The 26770-nt window shown below is 37.2% G+C and overlaps 1 protein-coding gene across 4 annotated transcripts in view; it reads right to left on the bottom strand.

Moving 5' to 3' along the window:
- The window catches only part of Taf1 (TATA-box binding protein associated factor 1), a 726438-nt gene that overhangs the window by 48566 nt on the left and 651102 nt on the right, over positions 1–26770 (bottom strand). For all 4 annotated transcript variants that reach the window (XM_081728611.1, XM_081728610.1, XM_081728612.1 and 1 more), the window contains one exon: positions 12025–12183. In XM_081728611.1, the coding sequence (XP_081584737.1) occupies positions 12025–12183 (159 nt within the window). The remainder of the gene's footprint in view (positions 1–12024; positions 12184–26770) is intronic.

The raw sequence follows: 26770 nt of genomic DNA, 5'->3' as shown, positions 1-26770 counted from the left end.
TATGGAAGACTGAAGGCGATTCACCGAAAATTAAACCCATATTAATGTATGTAGAAACGTGAGACTTCGACAGAAAACTTCTATTACAAGAGCAACGACTAAAGAAGGTTTTTTCTTAAATACATATGCTAAGGGAGGTAAAGATAAAAAGGTGATTCAAATGTTTTGCCCAGAATAGGGTATTTTACACATACATACATACATACATACATACACATACACACACACACACACATATATATATATATATATATATATATATATATATATATATATATATATATATATATATATATATATATATATATATATATCTGAAGTTAGGGAAATGAAGCTCGACATATAAACTCCTAATTAAAAATAAACAGGAATGTGTTTCAGTGTTTCTAAAAATTTTCATTTGAAGAGGAAAGAGGCAATTTCTATTGCTTTTTTTTCCTCCCTCTGCATTCAAAGTGACGTTCTCTGTTATTTGTGATCCCATCACGGGGAAATAGCTGAAAACTTGCAAATTATTTTTGTAACATACTTAGTATCTATTTCGAGCTAGGTTTCAATCACTACTTTGATTAAAGAGTGATTCCACACTCAAGGGGTATGGGATTCAAAATTAATGCGATAAACAGAGTATCTCCCAAGTCCCTCAAGTTACAATATGAAAATCTGTATTTAAACTTTTCATTGCAAATAAGCGAACACCTGTGCCTGTATTTTTCAAAATTCCGGTTTTAAGAGGGTGAAGGTTGCAATTTATATATATTTGCGATTATATATATTTGCCACATTTGATGTGTTGTTTGTGATCACATTACGGAAAACGGCTTACCCTTTTAAATGAATTGAAGAACATATTATGTCAGGGTTTTTATTATGTTACATTGATTAAGGGAAGTACTCCAACAAAGTAGGACAGTTCAAAGTATACGTCAAAAATAGAGCATCTTATAGGTCTTTGTAACTACGATTTCATTAAAATGTGTATCCTAAGTGGGAAAGCAGTTCAAATATTTTCCATGAACCTATTCTCCCCGTGCAAAGAGCGGGCATTACAGTTAGTTTTCTTATGAAGTTTCGGAAAACATACGTACCTGCTACATAATATTTAGATTCGTTAGCTATCCTTTCGTTTATAACAAAATAAAATAAAAAAATATTAAACGTGTATATGTATGAAATAGTTCAAAATGTTACACTAAAGTATATCTCAATCGTTTAAAAGCTCGTTTTTTTCCATTATTACTTTTTATAGAACAACACGATTTTACTTAAGAACAACACTTATAGAACAACATTTTCATAAGTAACTCCTTACTTTTCGCTCCAAGAAAAGTAATCGCAGAAAGGTAATCGTAATCGTTTTGGGGACACTCGAACTAGCAGTGAAACAATTAACAAATCGCGTGAAGCAGATGGTTAACCATTGTAATCTACCTGGGTATTTGTAGTTATCCTACTTCCATCGCTTTTTAAATCATTCTAGATTAAAAATATAAATAACGTATTAAATTTGCGAATTAAAATTACCATAACTTCCTGTATTGTAGCTACTGTGTTTATCTACAATTTTTACATGCATACTGCAATATTATCGTTCAATTTTCACCCCTGACTGTATCAAAAATGCAGGGAAAATGAACCAGATCTAATGGGAATTCGTAAGGATCTAGGGCCATTTTTTTCGGAGTTAGTCTCTCGAAGGTAGTGTAAATTTTATGACCAGAATTTACAAATTAAGAAGAGAATGTTACAGATGCCTTTTGTATGGTTTAAATGTAATGAACTTACAGTATACTAAGGTAAATTGGTATGTACTTTATACTATGGCCGCTATGTCTCTGGCTCTGACAGTTCTGCACGTGGACAAAACAATGTTGCCAATTTGTTGTGGGTTTAACCGCACACGCTAAGAATAAACAGAAAAAGCAAGCAAATACAACGGAAATGAATTGATTAATAAATGCTGAATTTTCATGGATTTTTAAAATCTTCCGTGTAAGGAAACAAATTAAAAATAGCCAGAATTAAACATAAAGTAATTGAGTAAACTGACATACCTTCGCTGCCTACACGTATTCGTCACTATCGATAGGTTGAACTCCACAATCTTGAAATAATTCGTCAGAGTTAACTGCCGAAATGTCTTCTTCATCGTCACTGTCGTCGCTGCTATCGTCACCATCACCCAATGTTATGATTAAATCTTCTACAGTTTGTTCGAAGACACCTTCAGCTTCCCAAGCTTGCTGCATAATTTTCCACGTATGCTCAACGGCGTTTTTTCAATTATTCGGGGACACTTTCTCGATCGCCTCTATTACTAAATTTTTCACGTCATTTACACGAAATGTTTTATTATGCTGAGCCACATAACCTTTAACATGAGCACAAATTAACTCAATTGGATTAAAATGGCAATGATATGGTGGAAGTCGAATAACTGTATGCCCGTGAGCCTCAGCAATTCCATCGATTTCATATGATGGCTGTCTTGGCTTATAGATTTTTAATAATGCTATTAATTCGGCTTTTTTCATATCTGGTGATACTCCAGGAACATTATTTTTTTCAAGCCACCTTATCATGTCCTCCTTTTTGCTGTTCGTATTTGGAGGTTTATTCGTTTGAACGGAATGATAAGCCGCGTTATCAAGCACGATTACGGAATTCTCGTTAATATTTGGAAGTAGACTATTAAGAAAACAAGTCTTTGAAAGTTGTGGAATTCATTTCCTCGTGATAATCACGAGTGCTCTTAGATTTAAAAGGCAACATTGCCTCCGGTACAAATCCGCGCACAGTCCCGGCATGAAGCAAATAAATTGACTTCCCTTGCCAATAGGTGTCTTCATTGTCCCTTCGGATATATCGTCTGTCCACGCACTGCTTCTCGTGTGTCCTGCATTCACCCATGTTTCGTCCAGCTATACTAAGGTTTCCGGGTTCATTTTCATCATCACTCTCAGAAATTTGCACCGAGCCGCAACAATATCGCTTCTTTCCATACGAACTTTTCTTCCAGCTAAAACAAATTTGCCTTAACACAACACTCAAGCTTGTTTTCCCTCCCTTGAAAAGCCCTGCTTCTTTCAAGGACTTGAGAAGCTTATCGCGAGTCGGGAATTCTTTCCTTATATAATATTGATAAATGTGTTGCCTTATTGCGTCATTCTGGAAACGATCTAGAGATGTTTTAACACTGGGTCGATTTCTTTCTTTGCCTGGAGTAACCAAAACTGCCGAGGGAGAATTCAGTTCTTCGGGGCATTTTTCTTTTGTTATGTTCTTAACAGTAAACTTTCCCACACGAAGGGCGTCGGCCACTCTGTCCACCACCCTCGTCACAGGGAGAAGAGGGCCACCATTATTGCGCTCTTTCTCGAAATATTCACGAAGTCTGTATATCAATTCTCGGCTTTGTCCTTTATACACTCCTATTTTCTTTGCCTTCGGTTCTGAAGAACTAGCCATTGTCACTACGTAATTACGACAATATTTTTAACAACACACACACACAAAAAAAAAAAAAAGAAAAAAAAAACCAAAGTCGCAATAACCAAACACAATCTCAAAGCACTTTTCACTCAACTATGCACAAAGAAAAGGGAGAAGACGAAGCGGCAACAACGTCTAGTTTCCATGTCAGAGCGGTGACAGCTCGGTCACTCATTGGACCTTATGGGGATGTGTCAATGTAGTATCAACCCTTGCTTTCTTTTTCGCATAGCTGTCAGAGCCAGAGATACAACGGCCGTACTTTAGTCTTAGTAAGTGTGCGAATTATGCAGATGCATATACAGTAAATGCGTAAAGTATCTAGTAACATATGTGGATTCAAAGTTAAATTGGAATGAACATACAGAGAATTTAGGTAGAAAACTGTCCAAAGTGCTATTTTTATTACGTAAATTAAAAACTATAAATAGTGAGAAATCTCTTATAACATCAAACACTGGTTTCTTCGCTCATATCTGGAATATGTAATATGGAATATGCCGAGCGAAGTAGCTCAAGTGGTAGAGCGTTGGCTTCGGATTCGGAAGTCGCGGGTTAGATTCACGCTGCCGAACATCCTGACTGGAGTTTTCCAGGGTTTTCCTCAGTTCTACCAGGCACATGACGGGATGGTTTCTACTAAACAGGCTCTTCCAAACCAAACAGGCATACCTTCCAAAATCCTTCCCATTGTTATTGTTGTTGTAAGATATCCTGTATAAAATGGCCTCTGACAAGGGAACCTTCCGAAAATGATAGTTGCAGTGAAAGATATGGCCTATGCCAATTGAAAGAGCTGTAAAAGAGATGTTCATTCCCAAAAAATTAGCTGCCCATAGCAATAGGTTCAAGAAATATAAGGGGTGGAAGTTCGGGAAACAGCAAGGTTGGACAAGGGGAAAAATAGCGAATTCTGCAAAAAAGGGGGGGCTCGGCAAAATACAATGCTGACAAGTGATGCATAGAAAGAGACTTGCCACAATAGGGAACAAATAAAGGCCATCAGTGGGGTTAACAGTGTTGCCAACTGCAATGAAAAGTACATGTTTTGCAAACAGCAATACATGAAGTGAGTGCAATATTCCGTGTCAACTTGTCATGTAGAACATAAGATATGGCGTGTATAATCAGTGGTACAATCTAACAAAAGAAAATAGAAAAAACAGAAGTACGAAAAATACGGAAAAGACGGATTTGGCCATAATGCGCCACATTTGATCACGAGCTGTGCATATTAGAATGAACAAAACAAGTAGCATCGACTATGCAGGAAACCGACGTACCTAGAGTCGAAAAGAAAACGAGTTCTAAAGTTGGCAACACTGGCCATGAACATCCAGACAACTCTAATATAGTTAGGCGACTAGTTTCACAAAAAGAAAATTCCGGCAACAGGCATCACTCGGAATGCATAAATGCTAGAGTGATTGAGGCAATGTCAAGTCGGGGAACATGAAATGGTTGGGTTGAACCAACAACCGATAATAGAAGTAGTGAACATTATGTTATGGTTGGGTCGTATGTGGGAATATACAGAGTGTCCCACCAAACTTTGTGACCTGAAAGATTTGCGAAATGAACAAAAATGTTACGGATCCAGTTGTGCAGGAATGTACCAATGTCAGGGGGTGGTAAAAGTCTGTGAGAAGCAAGTGCCCCAGGATCCCCATCATAGGGCCCCAGGAGCCAACTTCAAACTTTCAAATGGCAACAGGGACCGAGTGGTACCTCTCTCGATAGATTATGGAATGTGCAACATCACCTATAGGAAACATTTGCTATATGAAGCATGTTTTTCAAAATGGCCGCCACAAATATATGTTGTGTCTTAACATGACATCGAACATTGTGGTTTCAAATTGCTGTGAAGCGAAACGACATGTTGCAAATCCAATTGCACAGGAACGTACTCATGTCGAAGGCCAAGAAAACTTTGTAAGAAGCAAGTCCCCCAGGGCCCCCATCATAAGGCTCGACGGGTCAACCGCAACATTTCAAATGGGAACAGGGGCGGATGATATTTCTCCGGATAGATACAACACCGCCTATAAGAAACATTTGCTATATGAAGCACGGGTTTCAAAATGGCCGCCAAAATGTACGTTGTTCTTGTCACCGAGCAGATATTTTTGGCGGCCATTTTGAAATCCCATATAGTAAATATTTCTGATATGCGTTGTTGCATATTCCAAGATTTTTCGAAAGAAATATAACTCAACCGATGGTGCTATTTGAAATTTTGAAGTTGGCCCCTGGGACTTGGGGACTTCGGGGCACTTGCGTCTCACAGAATTTTGTCGCCCGCTGACATGGGTACATTCCTGTACAACTGGATGTGTCACATTTTTTCTCTTTGAAACTATTTCAGTCGCAGAGTTAGGTGGGACACTCTGGATATATCATATAGGCGGTGATAGTACTGCAGACAGCAACACACAGCAGATCAAGCCTTTGATTATGTTTGCTTTCTACAGGTGTAGGTATGTGATAGAAAGACCACCAAAGGTTCCGACACCTCTAGAGTACTGTTTCGAGACATTCGTAGGCGATCATTATACCATATGTGACGGATTAGCAGTATTCCGCTGTGCTCACTGCAAATGTATCTTCTGTTTGGACCATTGTCTCATCGAATAATTGCACGTATAATGTGGACGAGCATGTACAAATGATGCGAAGGCTAATGCCTGTTGCCGGAATTTTCTTTTTGTGAAGCGAGTGGCCTAACTATATTAGAATTGTCTGGATTTTCATGGCCAGTGTTGCCAACTTTGGAATTCGTTTTTCTTTTTGACTCTAGGTACATCGGTTTCCTGCATAGTTGGTGCTTTCTTGTTTTGTTCATTCTAATATACACAGCTCGTGATCAAATGTGGCGCATTATGGCCAAATCCGTCTTTTCCGTATTTTTCGTACTTCTGTTTTTTCTATTCTCTTTTGATAAATTGTACCACTGATTATACACGTCATATCTTATGTTCTACATGACAGATTGACACTGAATATTGCACTCACTTCATATAGTGCTCTTTCCAAAACATGTACTTTTCATTGCAGTTGGCAACACTGTTAACCCCACTGGTGGCCTTCATTTGTTCCCTATTGTGGCAAGTCTCTTTCTATGCATCACTTGTCAGCATTGTATTTTGCCGTGCCCCCTTTTTTTGCGGAATTTGCAATTTTCCCCCTTGTCCAACCTTGCTGTTTCCCGAACTTCCACCCCTTATATTTCTTGAACCTATTGCTATGGGCAGCTAATTTTTTGGGAATGAACATATCTGTTACAGCTCTTTCAATTGGCATAGGCCACATCTTTCATTGCAACTATCATTTTCGGAAGGTTCCCTTGTGAGTTGTATCTGGTGATTGTTAAATAAATATTCCGGGGTTGTTCATCTGTCTTCAGATACCAGAAAAAAGTAATAATTATTATTATAAAAGGATTGCCTAGAATTGCATCCTTCAAGGAAAAATTTAATAGACAACGAATTATGACGCTGCCTTCTTCGTATGTATTTTCGGTACATCATATATATTAAAGCAAATTTAGATATGTTTAATATCCAAAGTGATGTTCATTCATACAACACTAGGCATAAAGACGAATTAAATACAAGTCAGATGAACTATCGCACAAAAGAGTTATAAGTATACGCCTATGAAATTATTTATTTTACTACCACAAAATGTACGCACACACAAAATCTCATGACAATTTCAAAAAATACTGGAAATCTTTTCTCATACGAAACTCCCAAGGAACGAACATGAACCTGTCATCCGGACATCCGAATCAAACTTAGTCCATTCGATAAACATAACAAAGATGTAGAAATAATGTACAGATGGTGATCAGAAAAATGGAAACACCTGTAGTTGGCAACACGTCAGATGTATGGGTTGGCAGTGGTGTCGTGGTGCCCGCAGAGCCGGACCGCTAGTGGTGGTTTGTTAGGTCGGTCTCCATACTAAGTCAGGCGCAGTGGAACAGCAGTGTCCAGTGGCTGCAGCAGACGGAGGTAGTGTAAAATGGGAGACCTCTCAGATTTTCAAAGAGAGCAAATTGTTGGTGCGCGGTTATGTGGAGTGAGTGTGACGGCAGTGGCTACTGTGTTAGGTGTGTCGCGTGGGACAGTGTCGAAGGTGATGACGGCCTACACAACACACGGGAAAACCACATCGGGGAAGCGGAACAGTGGGCGGAAGAAAATCATGAGTGACAGGTCACGCCGGGTATTAAAGCGCATTGTCACGCAGAACCGTCGTGCCACTGCGGAGCAAGTGACGGAGGAACTCAATCAGCACCTCCCCCACCCTGTTTCGACAATCACAGTCCGCCGCGAATTACATAACATGAACTTACGGGGTCGTGTTGCACTGGCCAAACCGCTCATCAGGGACCATAACGCTTTCGCACGCCGCAAATGGTGCCACGACCATGCAACTTGGACCGTTGAGGACTGGAAGCTTATGATCTGCAGTATCTCCGCCCAACTGTGAAACATGGCGGCGGCTCGGTGATGCTGTGGGCCGCAATATCATGGTTTTCATTGGGTCCTGTGGTCACACTTAGCGGACGAATCACTGCCAACGATGATGTCGCAATTTTAGGAGACCACTTGCATCCTATGGTCCGGATGTTGTTCCCGGACAATGACGCCATCTTCCAGGATGATAATGCACCCATTCACACAGCTGGCGTTGTTGCAGCATGGTTTGAGGAACATCGGGATGAAGTTCAACACCTCCCCTGGCCCGCCCAATCCCCAGATCTCAACATGATTGAACATCTGTGGTTCGTCTTGGAAACACGACTCCGGCGACGATTTCCACCTCCATCCTCCCTCACAGAACTGGCCGATGCCCTGCACGAGGAATGGTGTAAAATTCCACTTGCTACCATTCACGACCTCTATGCCTCCATCCCACGTCGCATCAAGGCTGTTCTGAAGGCGAAAAGTGGCCCGACACCATACTAATCTGGTAAGTTGCAATTTCGTTCAGGTGTTTCCATTTTTCTGATCAGCATCTGTAAGTAAAAGGCTAATAGTTACCGCAAGAAACAAACCTCATTACTAGAAAGTACTTTCTAAGAACACCATCTTCATCGTCAGCCTAGGCACACTTCAAAAAGGATTTAAACCATAAAAAGAATTTTAAAAATGTGCGAAGTAAATTTAAAGAAATTATTTGATGAATTTAATCAGATACATCCTAGAATCAAATTCACGATGGAAGTAGAAGAAAATGGAGCTCTTAACTTCCTTGATATTACCATCAAAAGACAAGCTAATAAGTTTGTTACTTCAGTATATCGTAAACCTTCTGCTGGTACCAAGTATATTTATTTTAAGTCATCTCATTCATGGCTTCAGAAACTGAATATTTGGAAAAACTTCTTCAGGAGAGCTCTTCTACATTCTGATCTTCGTGGTGACCTCAACCAAGAAATTCAATATTTAATTAAAACTGGACAACAAAATGGCTATCAAAAGTCTTTATTACCGAAGTGGTACAAACAGGTACAACGGGAGATCGACGGCACCCACCATCGGCCAACAACAAATGCCGAAGAAGACAAATTGATTGGTGTCTCTGGTTCTACATATTTCGGCAAAAATTAAGAAGGCATTGCATAAATATAACATCAAGGTATCCGAAGTTCCTCCTAAACCTACAGAAAAATATATTACAAATTTTAAATCTTTTTTTACTGATCCCCAACAAGTAGTAGCGTCTATAGGGTTAAATGTCAATGTGACCAAATATACATAGGTCAAACAAATATATATATATATATATATATATATATATATATATATATATATATATATATATTTGTACTAGAATCACTGAGCAAATTCGCATGTCCAAATCTCGTAGCTTACAATAGTTATCTGGATTGGCATCACATCTCAAAGAAAATAACCACAACATTGTTAAATCATGTTTGATCGAAAAAGCAGAAACAGCAACTGAACGGACAATTAAAGCAGCTTATTATATTCATAAGGAGAAACCGGCACTCAATTCAGATAAAGGCGACATAAATGCCATTTGGAGAAATGTTTTTCCTACTCATTTTCGCCATCTGGAAGATAATGGAAAAAAAAAAAAAAAAAAAGTAAACAACAGTGAACAGTGAATTACTATTAACATATGTCTAATTCTAGTGACAAGAAGATTTTTACTTCGCACATTTTTAGAATTCTGTTTATGGTTTAAATCCTTTTTGAAGTGTGCCTAGGCTGACGATGAAGACGATGTTCTTCGAAAGTACTTCCTAGTAATGAGGTTTGTTTCTTGTGGTGACTATTAGCCTTTTACTTACATTATTTCTAATCATTATCACCGCTCGCAATATAATGGTAATAACAAAGATATGTTCATGAACAAAAAATTAGCTGCCAATGGACAACGGAGTAAGTCCCTGAGGCCCATTAACCCTGTTTTTATAAGGAAAATCGTTGACTCGCAGTGAAATAGCTATTGCATCAACACTGTTCATTGGAAAGACATGGGTTATATTTCATTCTCTTCAACATGAAACAAGATTTCCACAGGTGCTATGTATTGGGACCCATAACGTACTTGAAAAGGGAAAATTGGGAGAATGTCGGGAAAATTCCCTCCAGAAATCCATCTCATTAACTTTGAACTCCTCTGGAGTGGCTTCGGGCAAAAGCACACAATCCAAATGAATCTCGAAAAATACTATAGAGGATAAGAAAGTGTGTACCAAGTTTTATATTGATAGACGGAATAGATATGAGGGAAAAGCTTGTACACCAATAGCCACTTTTCCCTCACACCTATTCTATCAATACAAAATTTGGTAAACATATTTCTTATCCTTTATAGTCGGATTCTCTCACAATGACATCGTATGTAAGTGTATTTTATCATTCTTAAGCAAAATAACATAACTTTATCTAACACGAAGTCAGTAATGTAAGTAAGGTGGACCAGTTTTCTTTACTCTTCCTGAAATTTTGATTCTGAAATTTTTTTTTCTTACAGACAAAATATTCGCTTACCGTTTCTCCTTCAGTCATGTTATCCATAAAAGAACGAATCTCATGCTCTCTTGACTTCGCACGTTTAGCTTCCCACAAAGGTATCGTCAACTAATTGACGAAGGGTCGTATCTTAAAATCTCACTTTTTCAGACAAAGAAAGAAATAATATTTACGTAGACAAGGAAGTAGCTGAATATGTAATAATTCGTCACCTATTCCAGATAATAATTATGTAGAATCAATTATTGCATATTTATTTTTTTTCCTCCTCTATGGAATTATAATTCTTTCTTTATGTTTGAAAAAGTGAGATCTTGAGATACGATCCTTCGTCAAATAGTTGACGGTATGGTTGGAGATTGTAAATGTTCTTGCAAGTTGTTTCTTTCTTGTGAGTCTAATTCAATTAATTGTGATGATTCCATTGGAACTATATGTTGACAATGTACTAGAATCTACAGATTGGTATAAATTTGATAATCTAATATTTGAATCTGTCTCTTGGTTTTGAATAGGTCTACTAAATATAGATGTACGCTTCCGGCTTGTTTGGAGGAGCTTTTTCTTTACATCTTGTGCACACCTGTAGCACTTTAATATGTGGGCTGACATTTTCTCCACATTTGCAACTCGGTATGTCTTTTGGCAGAATTTACATTCCTTTCTCTGTAAACGCTTCCCAGATATTGCTTTTACGCCGTCCCATTCTTAGAGCTAAACGTTTATCGAATATTATTAGAAATGACATTGATTACACAGTGAGACGAACTTTCACCTCTTGCGTAACTCAGTAACGTTTCCGGTGTCACCAGATTCAAAGAAGTTAAGTGACTAAAACTGGACTAGGTTACACTGGCAAGGAATCTGAAAATTAAAACCGATAAACATCAACTAAAAATAACGTATTTTTGCTTTATTACTAGAAACCTATTTTTGGCTGGGAAAAAACTATTTGAAAAAAGTAAAAGAACACGGGTTTAGACTTAAAATATATTTTCCCTTCCATTGGGTTTTTCCCCTTGCCCATCTCTATGTGTACTGGAACAGATGTTGATTAACGACAGTAAAGCATAAGTTATGTTTTCTATATTCCAGCAGAGCAACGCAACGTCTTCTACTCGCCATAAGCATTTTACTTATACCTACCCAGTTTCCAATCTCAGCCTTACTGAACTCGTGTAGAACATGATGAAATGGTACCTGTACATCAGGGATATCATAACTTGTTATCTCAAACATTCAGCATCTACACAACTGGCTACTTGTCTGAAGTTTCTTGTGTGGCGGGTTGGGGTAATACAAGTGCCATTAAGGTCAGTAATGTATGCTTTTGAACACGCTATATACTAAGTTTAGAATGTGACTTTAGAACACTCACCTATCATCATCTACTTCTTATGCCCCAATTTGGGCCAGATTCATGAATTCCTACTGGAAGTTCTTAAATGCGCTTTCACCAATAACAAAGAAATATGCAACAAAAAACACACAATCAATATGGGAACCATATTACCTTGTTCATTTTGCCCTGAATTGTTTGAAGGGTAATAAGCTAAATTTCCTAACTGAACCATAGCTTCGGCTGCCTGTTGGCTATCATCATCAGGTACAGTCTCTTCGGCGTCTGATAACTGGCCTTCATCCCCCTCTTCTTCACTAGAGAATTGCAAATCTGAAAGTAACAATTACTGCATTACTAAAAATTATAAGAAAGGATCATATAACTAGCCATACATACACACAAGCCAAACATTTCGAGAAGTCTGCTGAATTATGCTGTATTTGCGGTACTAATTTAACTACAAATCATTAATTAGAAATGAAATACAAGTTATATAAATAGAATATTAAATATACGATCTGAAAAATTAGACTATACCCTCATTAACACATTGACATTCAATATTTAAATTTAAAGAAAATTAAAAAAGGTCAGGTAATACGAAATATTAGTGCATGTGTACTACAATATAAAGCATAAAATTGAAGGTTTTAGACGGGAAAAGAACGGCTTAGAAATCCAATCGAGCAATGACGTTCTAAGAAACGTTCCAAAATTCCTTAATTTTAGTTTTCAACCTCATGTAAAACGAACTCCCTAAACTTCTTTTTTTTTTTCTTCTTTTTTTAAGGATGGGGGAAGGACAATGAGGATAGACCAGCATGATTTTATTGAACTAGCATCACCTTACAGTTCAATTGCCATTCCCACTAACAGGAGTAATTTTCACCTTCTATGAATACACACTTGAAAGGATGACAGACTGTAAGATCTTGAGTAAAATGAGTGCCTACTAACTTGGAGACCCAGATTTGATCCCACGTGTAGACTGAAATGTTTTGTTCTTATATCTTAGTTTTATTGCACGGCTGAGGTTTGCTCAGCCTCTTTAAAATGAAAATAATGGAAAGTGAAGGTGCAAGAGTAGGATTTTGACTACATAAATTGCAAAGTCAGGAAAAGTCATTTTGAACTGGACGAGGTATGATTATTATCACAAGGATAGAGCGGACTGGTTGTGCAAGAAAGGGACGAACAAGACAGATGGGACGGAATGAAACTCGTGTTGTCAGGGTATGGTTACTCATAAAACCTTGAGTAGTGAATATGAAAACCCACGACAAGGCCTTGTTTCCCACTACCACTGTCTTCTATCAACGCTAGGCTTGCTCTCTTCTATGGTCTACTGCGAATACGACGAGTAAGCTGTAAATTTCAGAGCATCCAGTTGATAATAACTGGATGTGGAGGGTAATTTCATTGTTCTCTGAAAGGTAAAAATATGTTCAATACGAAATAAATAGATTATAGCTTTTCAATCTACTATTGAAGTTAAGAAATACTGTGAAAATAATTTGAAATTTTATACAACTTCAAGAAAAATAAATAAAGGGAACGGGCCGGCGCCAATTTTCCCGTTCCTATTCCTTACATTAAATCGAGTTGTGCTCCAATTATTAACGAAAAATTTTCCTGTGAAATAAGAAACTAAATTATAAAACATTTTCGGGAAACTTCGTGCAAGAGATACTCACCCTCAAAATTAAACTGCACCTTATGAATTGCTCATAAAAAGTGACTTATCCACTCGTTAGAGTTATTAAGGAAATATTTGTTTATCAAATATCATCAAAACTGCATAAGTCGTATTTGGGAAAACTGCCAGAAACAAAAACCACCCCGAAGAGCAAACTATTCACTGTAGATGTTTCCGTAGGAAAGTAATTTACCCAGCATTATTCATTTATTAATGAAATATTTATTGATGCATTATGAATAAAATAATCTGGTTTTGAGGCAATCACCCGAAAAAAAAAAATCTTCCAGAAAAATACCGCTCGTAGACTTTCTTCAGGGACAAATTAGTTACGTTGTATTGTCAAACTATTAATGAAAGATGTATTTATGAAATGTCAACAAAGTTACCCGAGTCATTTTTAAGAGAATTTTCCAAGAAACACTACTATCATTCGTAATTTGTTCAGAACTTTACTATATTATCAGGTTATTAATGAAGTATATATTTACGAAAGATAAAGAAAATAATCTACATCAGTTTTGAGCCAATCGTCTAAAAAGTACTGCTAAGAATAAAACACTCGTAGATCTTTCCAAAAAAAATGATCTATAGCACAGTACAGAATTGCTTATGCAATATAGATATATGAAATACAAATAATATCGTTGGAGCTGTTTCCGAGAAAATAGCATTTTTTATTTTTACTCTTAAGTAAAGTCTAATTTTCGGGATATGAAGAAAATTAAAAAAAAAACTCTCTTAGAGAATTTTAAGTTAAAATTTGGTGTGAATTTGTTGACGTTGTAATCCATAAGCATGTGACGTTGTAATTCATAAGAAGAATGAACAGATTCAAAATCATGTTGTCGGTATGCAAAAGTCATGAAACATGTAAATTCTTTAAAATCATCACTTCGGTTTTTCCTTTTTTTTTCTTCTTCTTTTTTTAATCATCGTAGTTCTTGCTCTTTCATCGCTGCTCGAAAGCAACAAGGAAGTATGTGCATATCAAATGGACCCTCATAATTTCAAATGAAACAAGAATGGAAGAAGTATCAAACGGTTCATCTGTATGCCAAAGTGCTTTTAGCTAAGTGTCCTCGGTAAAAGAGGAGAGGCTCCAGCAATTTTGAAAAGAGGAAGCTGGAGAATATTGCATATTCTTTCAAATATTTACTTACGGTATTTTTACTTCCGCACGATTGTTGGTGTGAAACACCACATTACATTTTGCGTAAAACTTCTATGTAAGTCGCTTCCTTTTATTTTTTGCATAGGATCATACAGGCTATGTCTGGCCATGCTGGAAATTTTTATATTTATCCGTTTTGGTGCTATGATGAAGAACGTATCATCACGAAAAAACATAACGAACAATTCTTATAATTTGTATCTCTTGATTCTTGTTCAAAAGTATGAAAGAATCAGGGAAAGCACAAAATGTTTGGGGATACCCGCTGTAACATTTGAGGATATAAGGTAGATTATAGCAACAATAAACAGAGCAGATTATTGATCTAGTATATTAACAGAAATAATACTCTTGCCGGGGTGTGGGGCTCATGTGGCCGTGCCACTTCTGGATCTACAATTTCACTCGATCTGCCAAGTACGTAGTTTTCGCTGCACTTTAGACAATAAGATGTGGGCAATTATATCTAGTTGTTTTTCTAATGAAAATTTCACTCGATTTCAAAATTCACCATTGCAAATTACTTTCTTTATTCTATTGATATAGCTCACTATGGTAATTGCACCAGTACACTAGCACGAGCTTAATTTACAGCTTATAAATCACAAGATGATAACAGCAAATATACAGATATATAATTTCAGTAACATTTTTATTACTCTTTATATTAACTAGGAACCATAATTTACTTAAAATGTTTCTATATAATAAGAAAATACATATCTAAAAACTTTCCATACTCCTAAAGAAACAATAACAATAAGAGAGATATTTTCTTTTAATAGAAGCCGCGTTCTCTCGTTTCTTTCTAGTTCCGCCACTCTTTTGACTTTAGAGTAAAGTTTCTTGCTTTATAGCAGGTTTTGCTTACAGCCAGACACGACTGAGTTTACGGTGCACGAGTTGTACCAAATAATTGAGAGGTACAACTCTTGCAACGTATAAACGTAGTTATTGCACAAGTCTCAAGCTATGTTAGAAAATTAATTGACACAACGGGATTTGAACCTGGGTCTTTCGTTTGCGAGTTTGGTACGATGCCAGTGCGCTACAACTTCTTCATGTAAAGTTGCCAAATTAAACCAACTACGTACGACATATGTTTGCTAAGTATATTTTACTTTAAAGTATCTCGAAACCTAACTAAAATTTCTGCACTTTCTGCTACAATTTAAGGAATTAAAAAAATAACGTCTGCAGTCTTTCTTTCTTCCTAAGCCGCAGGTCCAACATTAAAATCTCATCCTCAACTTGAGGAATGTTTCGAAACATTTTCCTCATTGAAGGGGGTTATTTAACCTGTTTTTGAGTTGAAGAAGGAAATTATGAGTAAGTCAAATAATGATAATCTCTTCATGCAGGCCTTAGTATCTGGATCAGTCCTACTAGCTAACAGTTTTTGTGCATCAAATAAATAATCGGTGTAGGTAAGTGTATGTCGCATTGGATTTCTACCCAGGCAGTCCGATTTCGAATCCTCACAGGTAGAAAATTTTTACGATGCTTCAATTTCAATTTCAATCCATAATAAGTGTGATGTGCAAAATATTCTCCCATGGAGAAGGAAAGAGATGTTGGAATGGCGAGATTGACGAGGAATTGGCGTAGGTCCATGAATGGAGGCAAATATTTACAAGCTTATATACTTCAATTGTTCTAGATTTGATACTTTCAGTTAATTTCAACTCAAGTATGAATCAGTGTTTTTTTCTTGTTCTTCTTACACGCAATATATAGTACAATAATACATTATACACGCAACAAATTATAATGTCATTGATATATGGCACTCACTGGACAACATGTTCCAAAGAATAGGGATTAATCTTAAATTTCAGTCCTTTCCCATGCATCAACTGCACACCAGTAGCCTGTTACAGTGCCCCACAAGCTTACCAACAGTTCCTTGGTTAAAATGTTGTGTGTAAGTTGTGTTACATCTGTGGAGGCGTTTCTGATACGTGCAAAAGTACTGGACCCAACCTAATTGAGTTAAAGCACTTATTCGGAGGGGAGGGGGGGATAATTTTGCTGTTGACTGTACAACCTGGAAACAAAGGGGAAGCAAGAAAGTTTACAAGCTTTTGAAGGTAAGAGAGAGGCAGCCACATATGCGCTGCATCAAGGCTGGAGGTAACTAAGTTCTGACAAGTGAAGAGTGACAAAGAAGAGATGGAAGGAGTATTTTGAAAAAATTCTCAATGAAGGAAACTCGAGGGAAACTTGCGAAAATTTACCCATGAATCGGGGTAGACTGGGCCCATGGTGGCCTTAACTATAGTAAAGGTGGAAAATGCCATGGAAAGGATGAAAAGTAGTAAAGCCCCAGGACCAGATTAAACTCTCAGTCAACTGGGACTTAATCATTTGAATTTCTGATTTTACTGCTGATAATTTTTTAGATACTTTTCTATCCAAATTCAAAATATAAGATTTCATAGAACTAATATCGGATTTTACCTCATCGGATATCGGATCTTCACAGTATTTATATCCCCTTTTACAGAGTTTATATCGTTTTCCACAGAATCAATGTTTTGTAATAATCGTTCTTGAAACCCTTGCATTAAGTTCTTCAAAGTTTCAAGAAGCGGTCTCCCGCTGATTTCGATTTTAGGTTTCGGTTTTCGATAACCACTTCCAACACCAACTGTATGAATCCCAGGACTACTAACTAAATTAACTCCATTCTTAAGGAGTTCCAGGCACTTCAGAGTCAGTACCATTACCCTGAACAATATCACGTAAATTATCACTTATTCTCATTTATGTTACACAACCAATTATCATCATTCCTTTTTTTTTTTTTTTTTTTTTTTTTTTTTTGATTCAACGTCCGCACTTAACATTTCTATGCAAGTCACGTGAAAGAATGATTTGCATTTGTCGCAACCGACCGATTCACTACAGTTTGAAACCTCTTTGCGATTACAACACTTAAGAACTCTTGGTTCCACATCACTAACTCTAAAATTAACAAACATTATTTCATAAAATATTTGTTTGTCATACACACCTAGGCAAGTATATGAAGGGGCAAGGTAAAATCAACGAAACCCGTTAACCTCATTTGCTTATTCCTAAAGAAAGCCTCATATCAGAAATGTAAATCCCACAGTATAATTTTCCGTAACATCAATTTGATTAAATTTAATCGCTCATAAAATGACAGGTTGCCATTTTAAAACGCAAGTACGACCTATTTAATTAAATTAAATAAATCCTGCTGGGTCGCCACTTTGAAAAACACACTACTTCCCTGTAAGAAATGTTGATAAATAATCAGCGCAACGGTTATTAATTTAGATGTATTAGAAAAGATCCAGGAACTTGCGGTGACGTCCATTTAATCAAGAGGCTCCAAATTGCGATATTTAGTAGTTGAACATTTTGTTAACTTTATTTATATATAACTTCACTCGTTCAACACGCAAATTTATCTGCTTGTTTACAATATAAATAAATAAGTTATTTTTAATCAGAAATAATTTTCCTTATTTTCTTTTTATTTCAACAGTAATTATCAAACATCGAACGAAGAGGAAATTCTTTACAAGAAAAGCTGTAATTCTAAATGAGAAAGCTGTTATTGATTTTACAATCCAAATATGTACATGTCACAGCTATTGTGATTCTTTCAAACAAACAGTAATGATGTCAGAAATTATTCCATTGTACATCAACAAGCGCAATAAAATTCTCGTATTACTTAAAAGATGCTTAATTGTTTGTTTTGCAGTCAATAGAAGATAAGGATTCAGTCTGGATATATTCTATTTATTTATTTTCGTACATACGCTTAACATATTATGTTTATTATTCGTCCTTATGGTATTGCATAATCATGACCGTTGTATGCAGTCATCAATGACATTCGATCATTTAATAGTCTATCTAGGATGCGCACTATAACTATTCATTTAAAAAAATCCACATCATAACAATGTCCTCAAATACATCATGAAACGTGTTGCCATATTTCTTTAGAACATTACTTCAAGCTTGTTTCAAATGCAATACAACATACACGAAGGAAGAAACATATTCCCAATCTTTTCCTTTAAACGAGGATTGGGTCATTTTATATAGACACTATTCATAAAACATTCGTTTCAATCTTTTATTACATGGCACACATTACTAAATTCTTAAACTATCATAGCCTACCTAACCCAACCTATATCATAATACATATGTTAACCATAGCTGCTAATGAGATCATCACGACATGCGTATGTTCAAGAGCATTTACAGCAAATGTTATTATTGCTGATAGTATTATTTCATTTTATTTTTCGTTACCATTAAAACTCAACGTTTATGCTGTTATCCAAATTGAATATCAAAGCAGCAAATGAGATACTAGTAAGTGTTAATCTTACATTCCATGTAAGGATTTATGAAGTTAGCTTCCTGACTTCATATTCGAAGGTAAAATATTTGAGTATTCTCGTTACGATCTAGTAACTAATGCAGATCCATTAAATATTAGTAACCGTTCAGTGTTAACATCAAATAGAAAGTTTACTGTAGGAAACGTTGTTATTAATTATTGGTAGCATTCTACAGTAACCAGATTATCCAGCAACTCGATCAATTTAAAATTATAAAATAGTCTCATTCAGATGATATCAACACGGACTTATACATGCTAATGCCAAGCCCCTTTAATAGCCTTACCCGAATGTACGTGAAAAACAACGAGAAATTTAACTACTCATAACGAAACTAAATTTTCTATTAACACTTTCCCATAAGCCTAACATGGTTTCAAAGTTCCTAATTTTCAATTGTTGTACGAAGCTTTTTTAGGTTTCAGTCGGTTGCTAATCAAAATGGCCTTCAAATGACCTCAATTCTATGATGGTTCTATTAAGCTTTTTCCTTTTATATTTACAACTCAGTAGGTACCCGGGGTTTCCAAAATATCTTAAGTTTTCCTGATTTGATTTTTGACTAGCTTTTGATCGAAAATTTGTAAATTTCAGCTATTTTTCTATTTTTCCTAGGTCCTGTCACAATATAGTTAACTTAAGTTTTGGGTTCACATCTTCGTACTTACTCGTACTTCTTCGCGCCCTCTCTGGAGTCAGTTAACATTTATTTTAATACACATTAAATTTAATACTAATTTTCTTTTATTATTTTGTTTTCTAAATTCTTCACTCATTATAAGAAAGCTGTGTTCAATCGTATTATGTACGTATATTGCTATATTTGCATATAATTTGATTTATAATACATTCCCATAATTCAAGACGGCCTCACTTCCGTTTCCGCTAATTCCAACAACAAACACACAATCACAATATTTACATTCTTCGACTGGTGCAAAATAACTTGTATATTTAACCCGAATAACAATAGTACAAATTTCTTTATGCTTGTTACACATTGGAATCCCTACGATAGGAAGTCGTAAAACTATATACATAGCCTGTACATACAGGCCTACCAAAAAGGTATGTACATAACATTTGATTGTTTATATTATCTCAGTACGGACTTGGCATTAGCATACTTCTTTATCAATACTGTTTCTTCCACCTGAATGACATGAACTACATTAATAAGTTAGAATTACGAAAAAAAAAAACTTGCATACCGGTAATATGAACCGATATGTAGTGCAAAAGATAAATACTATCAACGTCAACCGTACCAATATAGTTACTTCAACGGTACAGTTTGTTAAAAAGCGAGCCATAATGTTTCCCTCTAGCAAACAAACAAATAATGCTGTCAGTACTATCTATCTATCTATATATATATATATTTTTATATGAGTATGTGCTTACTTTAATGGCACAGTTTGCTAAAAAGCGGACTGTAACAACGTTTATAAAACAGTAGTGAGACCAACAATATTATACGGAGCGAAATGTTGGACAAGAAAAAAAGAGAGAAGAAATGAAGTTGCTTGTTGCTGAGCTAAAAATGCTGCGGTGGATGTGTACAATGGTGGGGAAGGACAACATTAAGAATCAAGTGATCTGGGGAACAGTAAATATAAGACCAGTAATAGAAAAGCTACAAGATAGTGGAGTTCGGTAGTTTGGACACGTAAAAACACCTTCGGAATACGTGGTTCTCCGAGTGGATGCTACAGAACGAGCGCGAGGCTGACCAAAGAAGAAATGGGAGATTATGTGAAGCACGATATGGTGCAGAGCGGATGTAACACAAGATAAAAACAAGTAGAGGAAAATGATCTGAATGACGATCTCAGGTAACTAGAAAAACGTTTAAAAGAGGAGGAGTATATATATCCTTAAAATTGGACATGAAATTTGGTGTTTGGACTTCTAATTTTTGGACACATGTTTCAGTGGTTTTAGAATGAAGAAGAAGAAAGAAAGAGGCAGGGTTGCTTCGTTAAGATCTCTACACGAGATGTTTGATTTTTTGCGAGATCTCGAGTTCAAATGAATTCTACATTCTACATATATGATGAATGCAGGAGGAAGAACGCAAAAGTACGGGAATTTAGTAGTATAACTATATGTACGAATTGAGAAAAGAAAGAACTATTTAGAGAATCCGCACAGATCTGCTAGGGGTATTTTTTTATATTGCTACCATTAGTAGGACTTTATGAAAGATTTTTAGCTTAACTGTACATTGGAAGAAATGTCAATATTTATTGTTATTATTTGTGAAATAAGAATGTAAGGAGTGTTAGTGAAGAGGAAATATGTAACAGACAACGTTGAATATTACAGACATACTTACGAAGGAGGAATAAAGAGAATTATAGCTGAAAATAGTGCGTTAATTTGAAAGTATATACTATTCATGGCAATGAGAAGATTTACGTCTTAGTTTTGAAAGTTGTTTCAAATAACCATTCTCAACGTACATTATAGAATAATTATATAAATATAAGTAATTCATTACTACAACCAAACTAGTGTCGCATCGTTTTACGTCTTATAATCTCAATCAAGTAATAAGATGATCTCAGGTGGCACAGTTAACATCATTCCAACTCTTGGATGTTGAATTGCCAATGATTCAAATGTATATAGAGATTTTGAGCAAATCTGTGTAGTAGCTAATGTCAGGTTGTCTAAAAAGTATTGAGCTTTTGAATATCAAAATTGAGAATACATTTATTGTTGTATACAGTAGTTCTCGGACTAACAACCACGTAATTAAATTCAACGTTGCCCGACGTTTCGACAACTGATTTTCAGGATATATTAGGAGAGAATCAAATAGCAGCACTCATTATATAAGCGCCAGCAAAGTAAAAGGCGGAATGTGATTGGTCGATAGAGACGTCAAATCAGCGTCAATCCATAGTCTCATTCTGATTGGTTGTCAGAGTTTGTACACAGGTCCTGATTGGTTATTTTGTTTTCGTTGTTCTTCCAATGAATGAAACTCATGTTCGGCTGAGATGTAAGCTCGTGTTTCTGTTAAGATTGTTGCCTTCCTCTAGTATTGCTATGCTTTTCTTGAATTTTCTCTCCCAGCAGCATTTCCTTTATCTGCCAATCACACTATTGTCCATGTCTTGGTGAATTGACTTCAGAGCTGCAAGTTCTTTGCTGATGTTCGGATTCGGGGTTTGGCCTTTCTGGGACCGGACACACTTCTTGCCTGATCTCTTCAGCATGTGTATTCGGCAAGGAGCGAATGGTTGTTCTATGTTGGATATAGCATCAGAAGTTGGGATGGCTTTTGGTGCTGGAGCAAGTTCGAGCCTTCACTAAGTACTAAAATGGTAGCTTCAGCAATATGGCGTCCCGTTAGGTTAACCCCAACGCTTGACTTGTTGGAGTCCTCCCCAGCTGGTGGTGGTCTGTAAAGGCGGTTATACTTCTTAATCTGATTTTTTCTGAACGTTTATGCGAGTTTGGTTTGTGCAGTTGAGGTCCTGTCAACTCAGTCACAGTCGAAATAGGGACCGTAGTGTGAAGACAGCCAAATGTAAAGATAGAAGCTCTTGCCTTCATATATGCGTTCTTGGACTAAAGCGAAGCCCGTTTCCTTGAAGTATTGGAAATCCCAGGTGTGTAAAAGGGATGTCGCAGTTTAGTGAAAATCTGAAACACATTTTGGTTTCTACATCTTCATAGGAAGTACGAACTGCATAAATGTCGAGCCTTCCTCTTGCGGAGCACTTGAATTGAGTTGATTTGACTTTAGCCTCCCTTTTGAAAGCGAGGTTATATGAGACGTGGACCTACAACTTAACGTGGAATTCGAACCGCATTAACTCCCACCGGAAATCGAACTCGGGTCTCCCATGCCACGCAGAACTTAAAATTAGTGTTCTGCGTATTGTATTCTTCCCATAGAGGTGTTTGAAATAAGAACTGGAGCTTTCCTAGTGCCGTGATGAATACAGAAGTTCTAGGGCTAAAGACCAAATAAATTCAATATTGTCTGACGTTTCGAGGAATGACTACATTGTTCTTATTATCGGTGTATATTACGAGAAAAATTGAACAGAAGGAGTCCTGGCATAAGTGCTGGCAAAAGAACAGGCGGTATGTGACAGAGATGCCCAATGAACGTTAATCTACGGTTTCATTCTGATTGGTTGTTGTTTAAGTTTTACGCAGGTCGTGAGAATTTTCTTTGAAGAATTTTTACAGTGTGTCCACTATAAGCTTTAGCAAATTCGCATAGATTGCGATACACTCCCTAAGGGTGTTCTAAGACCTCAATCTTCTTTAACTGAACGTAGCAGAACTCCGAGTTTGGCAGAAGGATTACGAATAGTTTATATCCCAAGATTTGCTGAGATCCTACCTATCTCTCATGACAGGTGACCAGTGTATTGAAAACAGGCAGTTCCTCTTCAATCTTCTTTTTCTGATGGTTCGGGACGATGAAGCCTGGTCGTGGCTCTTTATAGACTCCTTCATACAAGTATGGACATTGGAACTGGAACATTTGGTATTTAATAATGTGTTGTGGCTCCTTTAGCGGCCAATACAGCAGTAACACGACGTGCGAATGATTGATAGAGGTCCTGAAGCGTTTGCAGAGGGATTTTCAGCCATTCGTCTTGAAGCGCAGTAACAAATTTAGCACATGCACGTAGTGGAAGGAAATATCTCACTCGATCCTCTAACAAACCCCGTACAGCTCAACAATGTTGAGATCCGGTGATTAAACGGGCCATGGAAGATGTTCAACCTCACTGTCATGCTCATGAACCACTCTGTGACAAGTTTATCAGTGTGAAAGAGGCAGTTTCATTCTGGAACACTGCACCATCATCTGGGAAATGTATTCGAATCATAGGGTGCCAACGGTCTTCTAGAACAATGAGGAGGAGGGTGGCTCAAAGTCCGCCACGATATTGCATTCCAAACCATCACAGGTCCGCCTTCATGTTTGACTGCGGGAACCAAGCAGTCTGGGCTGTATGCATCAGAGAGGCTTCTCTGAACGGACCCTCTCCCTGTCTGGAAAACACTGTAGCTGGACTAATCTGAGAATATGGCATTCTTTAGGTCATCCAACGTCTAGGTTTTATGCTTCTGGCACCAATGAACTCGCTATGCGGCATTTGTGTTACTGATGAAAGGCTTCGGTATCGCAACCCTGCCATGGATGTTGGCCTTACGCAGATATCGACCGACCGTTTTCGTACACATTCTGTGAGGTGTATAGTCACTTCTGTAGTGGTTGCTGATGCGGTGGTTTTTCGTGCAACAATCTTAGTCAATGTTCTGATGTCCCTTTCAGACAACTTCCGTTTTCCCCTGCAGTTGCTTCTCTTGGATGTGGTTCGTCTTTCCTGTTCATACTCACACACTGCCCTGAATATTGTAAGTCGTGAGACGTCACGAAGTGATGCAGTTTTGGACACAGATGCATCTGCTAGACGCGCTCCTAGGATCTGCCCTCTTTTTAAGTCGGATTATGTCCCCCATTTTACCACTCTATATACACGATTTGACGTACACTATCCAACGTCTTCTACTGGAGCGACTACCAAGAACCCGCACACGTGACTCATTGCCCAAAAATACGATATAAACTAACTTACTTGGTGAGTCCCGCGAACATTCTATGCTACTTATGCAGGTGTTTCAATTTCAATGCCCACTGCTTGTAAATCTGCAATGCTGTAGGCCATTCTGAAGTGAAGTGTTTTTCAGAGTTCGGTTTATAAGCTATGTTCATTTGATATGTGCATCGATGTTTCAATTACTGTCATGCATTGAGACTTATGACGAAAATTATTGTTGTTGAGGTAGAGAAAATAAAAGAAGATCGAAAAGGAACTGCGTCTATTCCATATATTGGCACCTGTCAGGAACGCTACATACAATCTTAGCAAAACTCGGGATAGAAACTACTCATACAACTCCTGCCAAACTGAAAGCTCAGCTCACTTGTTAAAGGTCACTTGTTGGGAAGAGGCTAAAGGGTAATGGCGTCTTACAACTTGCAAATTGCCTTCCATTTGTCACACCGGGTCGATAGGCTAATCAAATGTATTTGCTACCAATATTCGACTCTGGTCATTCAAATATCACTTTTCTGTGTGGCCACCTTCAAACTGAACAATGACATCTGTCTCCGAAACGCTTTGCCATTCGTTCGAAATTCAATGAACAACATCGTGGTATTCAAAATTTATCTTGTGATAATCTATATTGTGATGTTTTTCCCCTTTTGAAGATAGGAATGAGACACACAAGATTTTCTCACAAGGTTCTGCTATGAATGTGTAATTTGCCCAGTTCAGCTGCCCACTGGAGCGCACTACAACATAGTATATGTAGAAAACAGAAATTAAGTTTATTGTTAAAATAAAGTTAAACAAATAAATTATCCACCACAGGCTTGTTCTGACAGTGAATAATAGGAATATCAGTTTACATCACCGGCATTTCATTTGTAGTAAACTGCGCGGAACTGGCGACTGAAACAGCTAGCGCAGCGCCAGAGCGGGCAGTCACAGAACTAACCTGAGCGTACCTAACCCTGTCGGATTATGCTTATGAATTGCGGAAGACGGTGTTTCAATACATCATTGCTAGCCATTTTTTGTTTGTTTGTTTGTTTCCAGCGAATTGGTATGCTGCTTATGAAATCAGCGACAAAATGGGAATAATAATAATAATAATAATATATGATTAGCCGGAACGTGCACTCAAAACTGAGAACAAGGTGGCTTTTGCTCTCGAGAAAACGGGCTTCGCTAAACGAATGTTTTTTGGCCACATTTCTAGCCGTATAGAGTAAAATATTCCCTGAAGTTTGGCCACTATTTTCCAACAATCGCCATTAAAATCGGTTGAAAATATTAAAAAGTTAGCGATGTAGCGATTAGCTATTGAAACACCGTCTTCCACAATGAATAAGCAGAGGCCGGTTGGATTTGGAGTCTCGTTCACGTTAGTTCCGTGGCAAAGTGTTTTGGAGACAAATGTCATTGTCTAATTTGAAGATTTCTACACAGGAAAGTGACATTAGAATGACAATTCAGTCGAATAGGGATGGCATATACATTTTATCAGCCTACCGACCAGGTATGCCAAACAGGAGGCAATTTGAAAGTTGTAAGATGTCATTACCCTTCACCTCCTCCCCAATAAGAACCCTTATCTTGCAAAATGCGTTAAGGTCTCACCATGGGCGAAGAAAGGAATTGTCTGCTCGGAAGGAGGGGGAGGCAGACCTTTTGGTCGGTCTCGGGCCTATGGAATACTTCCTAGACGGCCATTTTATAGGTGGCGTTTTTATTTTTTTGTCAAAAAGTTGTGGAGAAGGGGGGCGTGCAATGCCCCTTATAGCTCCGCCCATGGGTCTCACCACTGTCTTGGGTACCAAAGAAAACCCCTCAAAAAATGGTTACTTCAAACTTTCGTCAAAATCTGTTCAATTTTGGACTTTTAACGCTCATAATTCAAACACGCTTGCGATCGAAGATTTCTCCGGTTGCGTAATTGTTTCTTATTAAAAAAAAAAAAAAAAAAAAAAAAACAGTAGACTGGGCATACTATCGACATGAAGTCAAAGTGACACCCCGCGATCTTCCATAGTAAGTCCTGCTATATAAAATGAAATAATTC

Source organism: Thermobia domestica, chromosome 10 (assembly GCF_964235325.1).
Source record: "Thermobia domestica chromosome 10, izTheDome1.hap1.1, whole genome shotgun sequence".
Lineage (NCBI taxonomy): Eukaryota > Metazoa > Arthropoda > Insecta > Zygentoma > Lepismatidae > Thermobia > Thermobia domestica.
The sequence above is the reverse complement of the archived record's forward strand: the minus strand, read 5'-3'. Positions and strand labels throughout refer to the sequence as shown.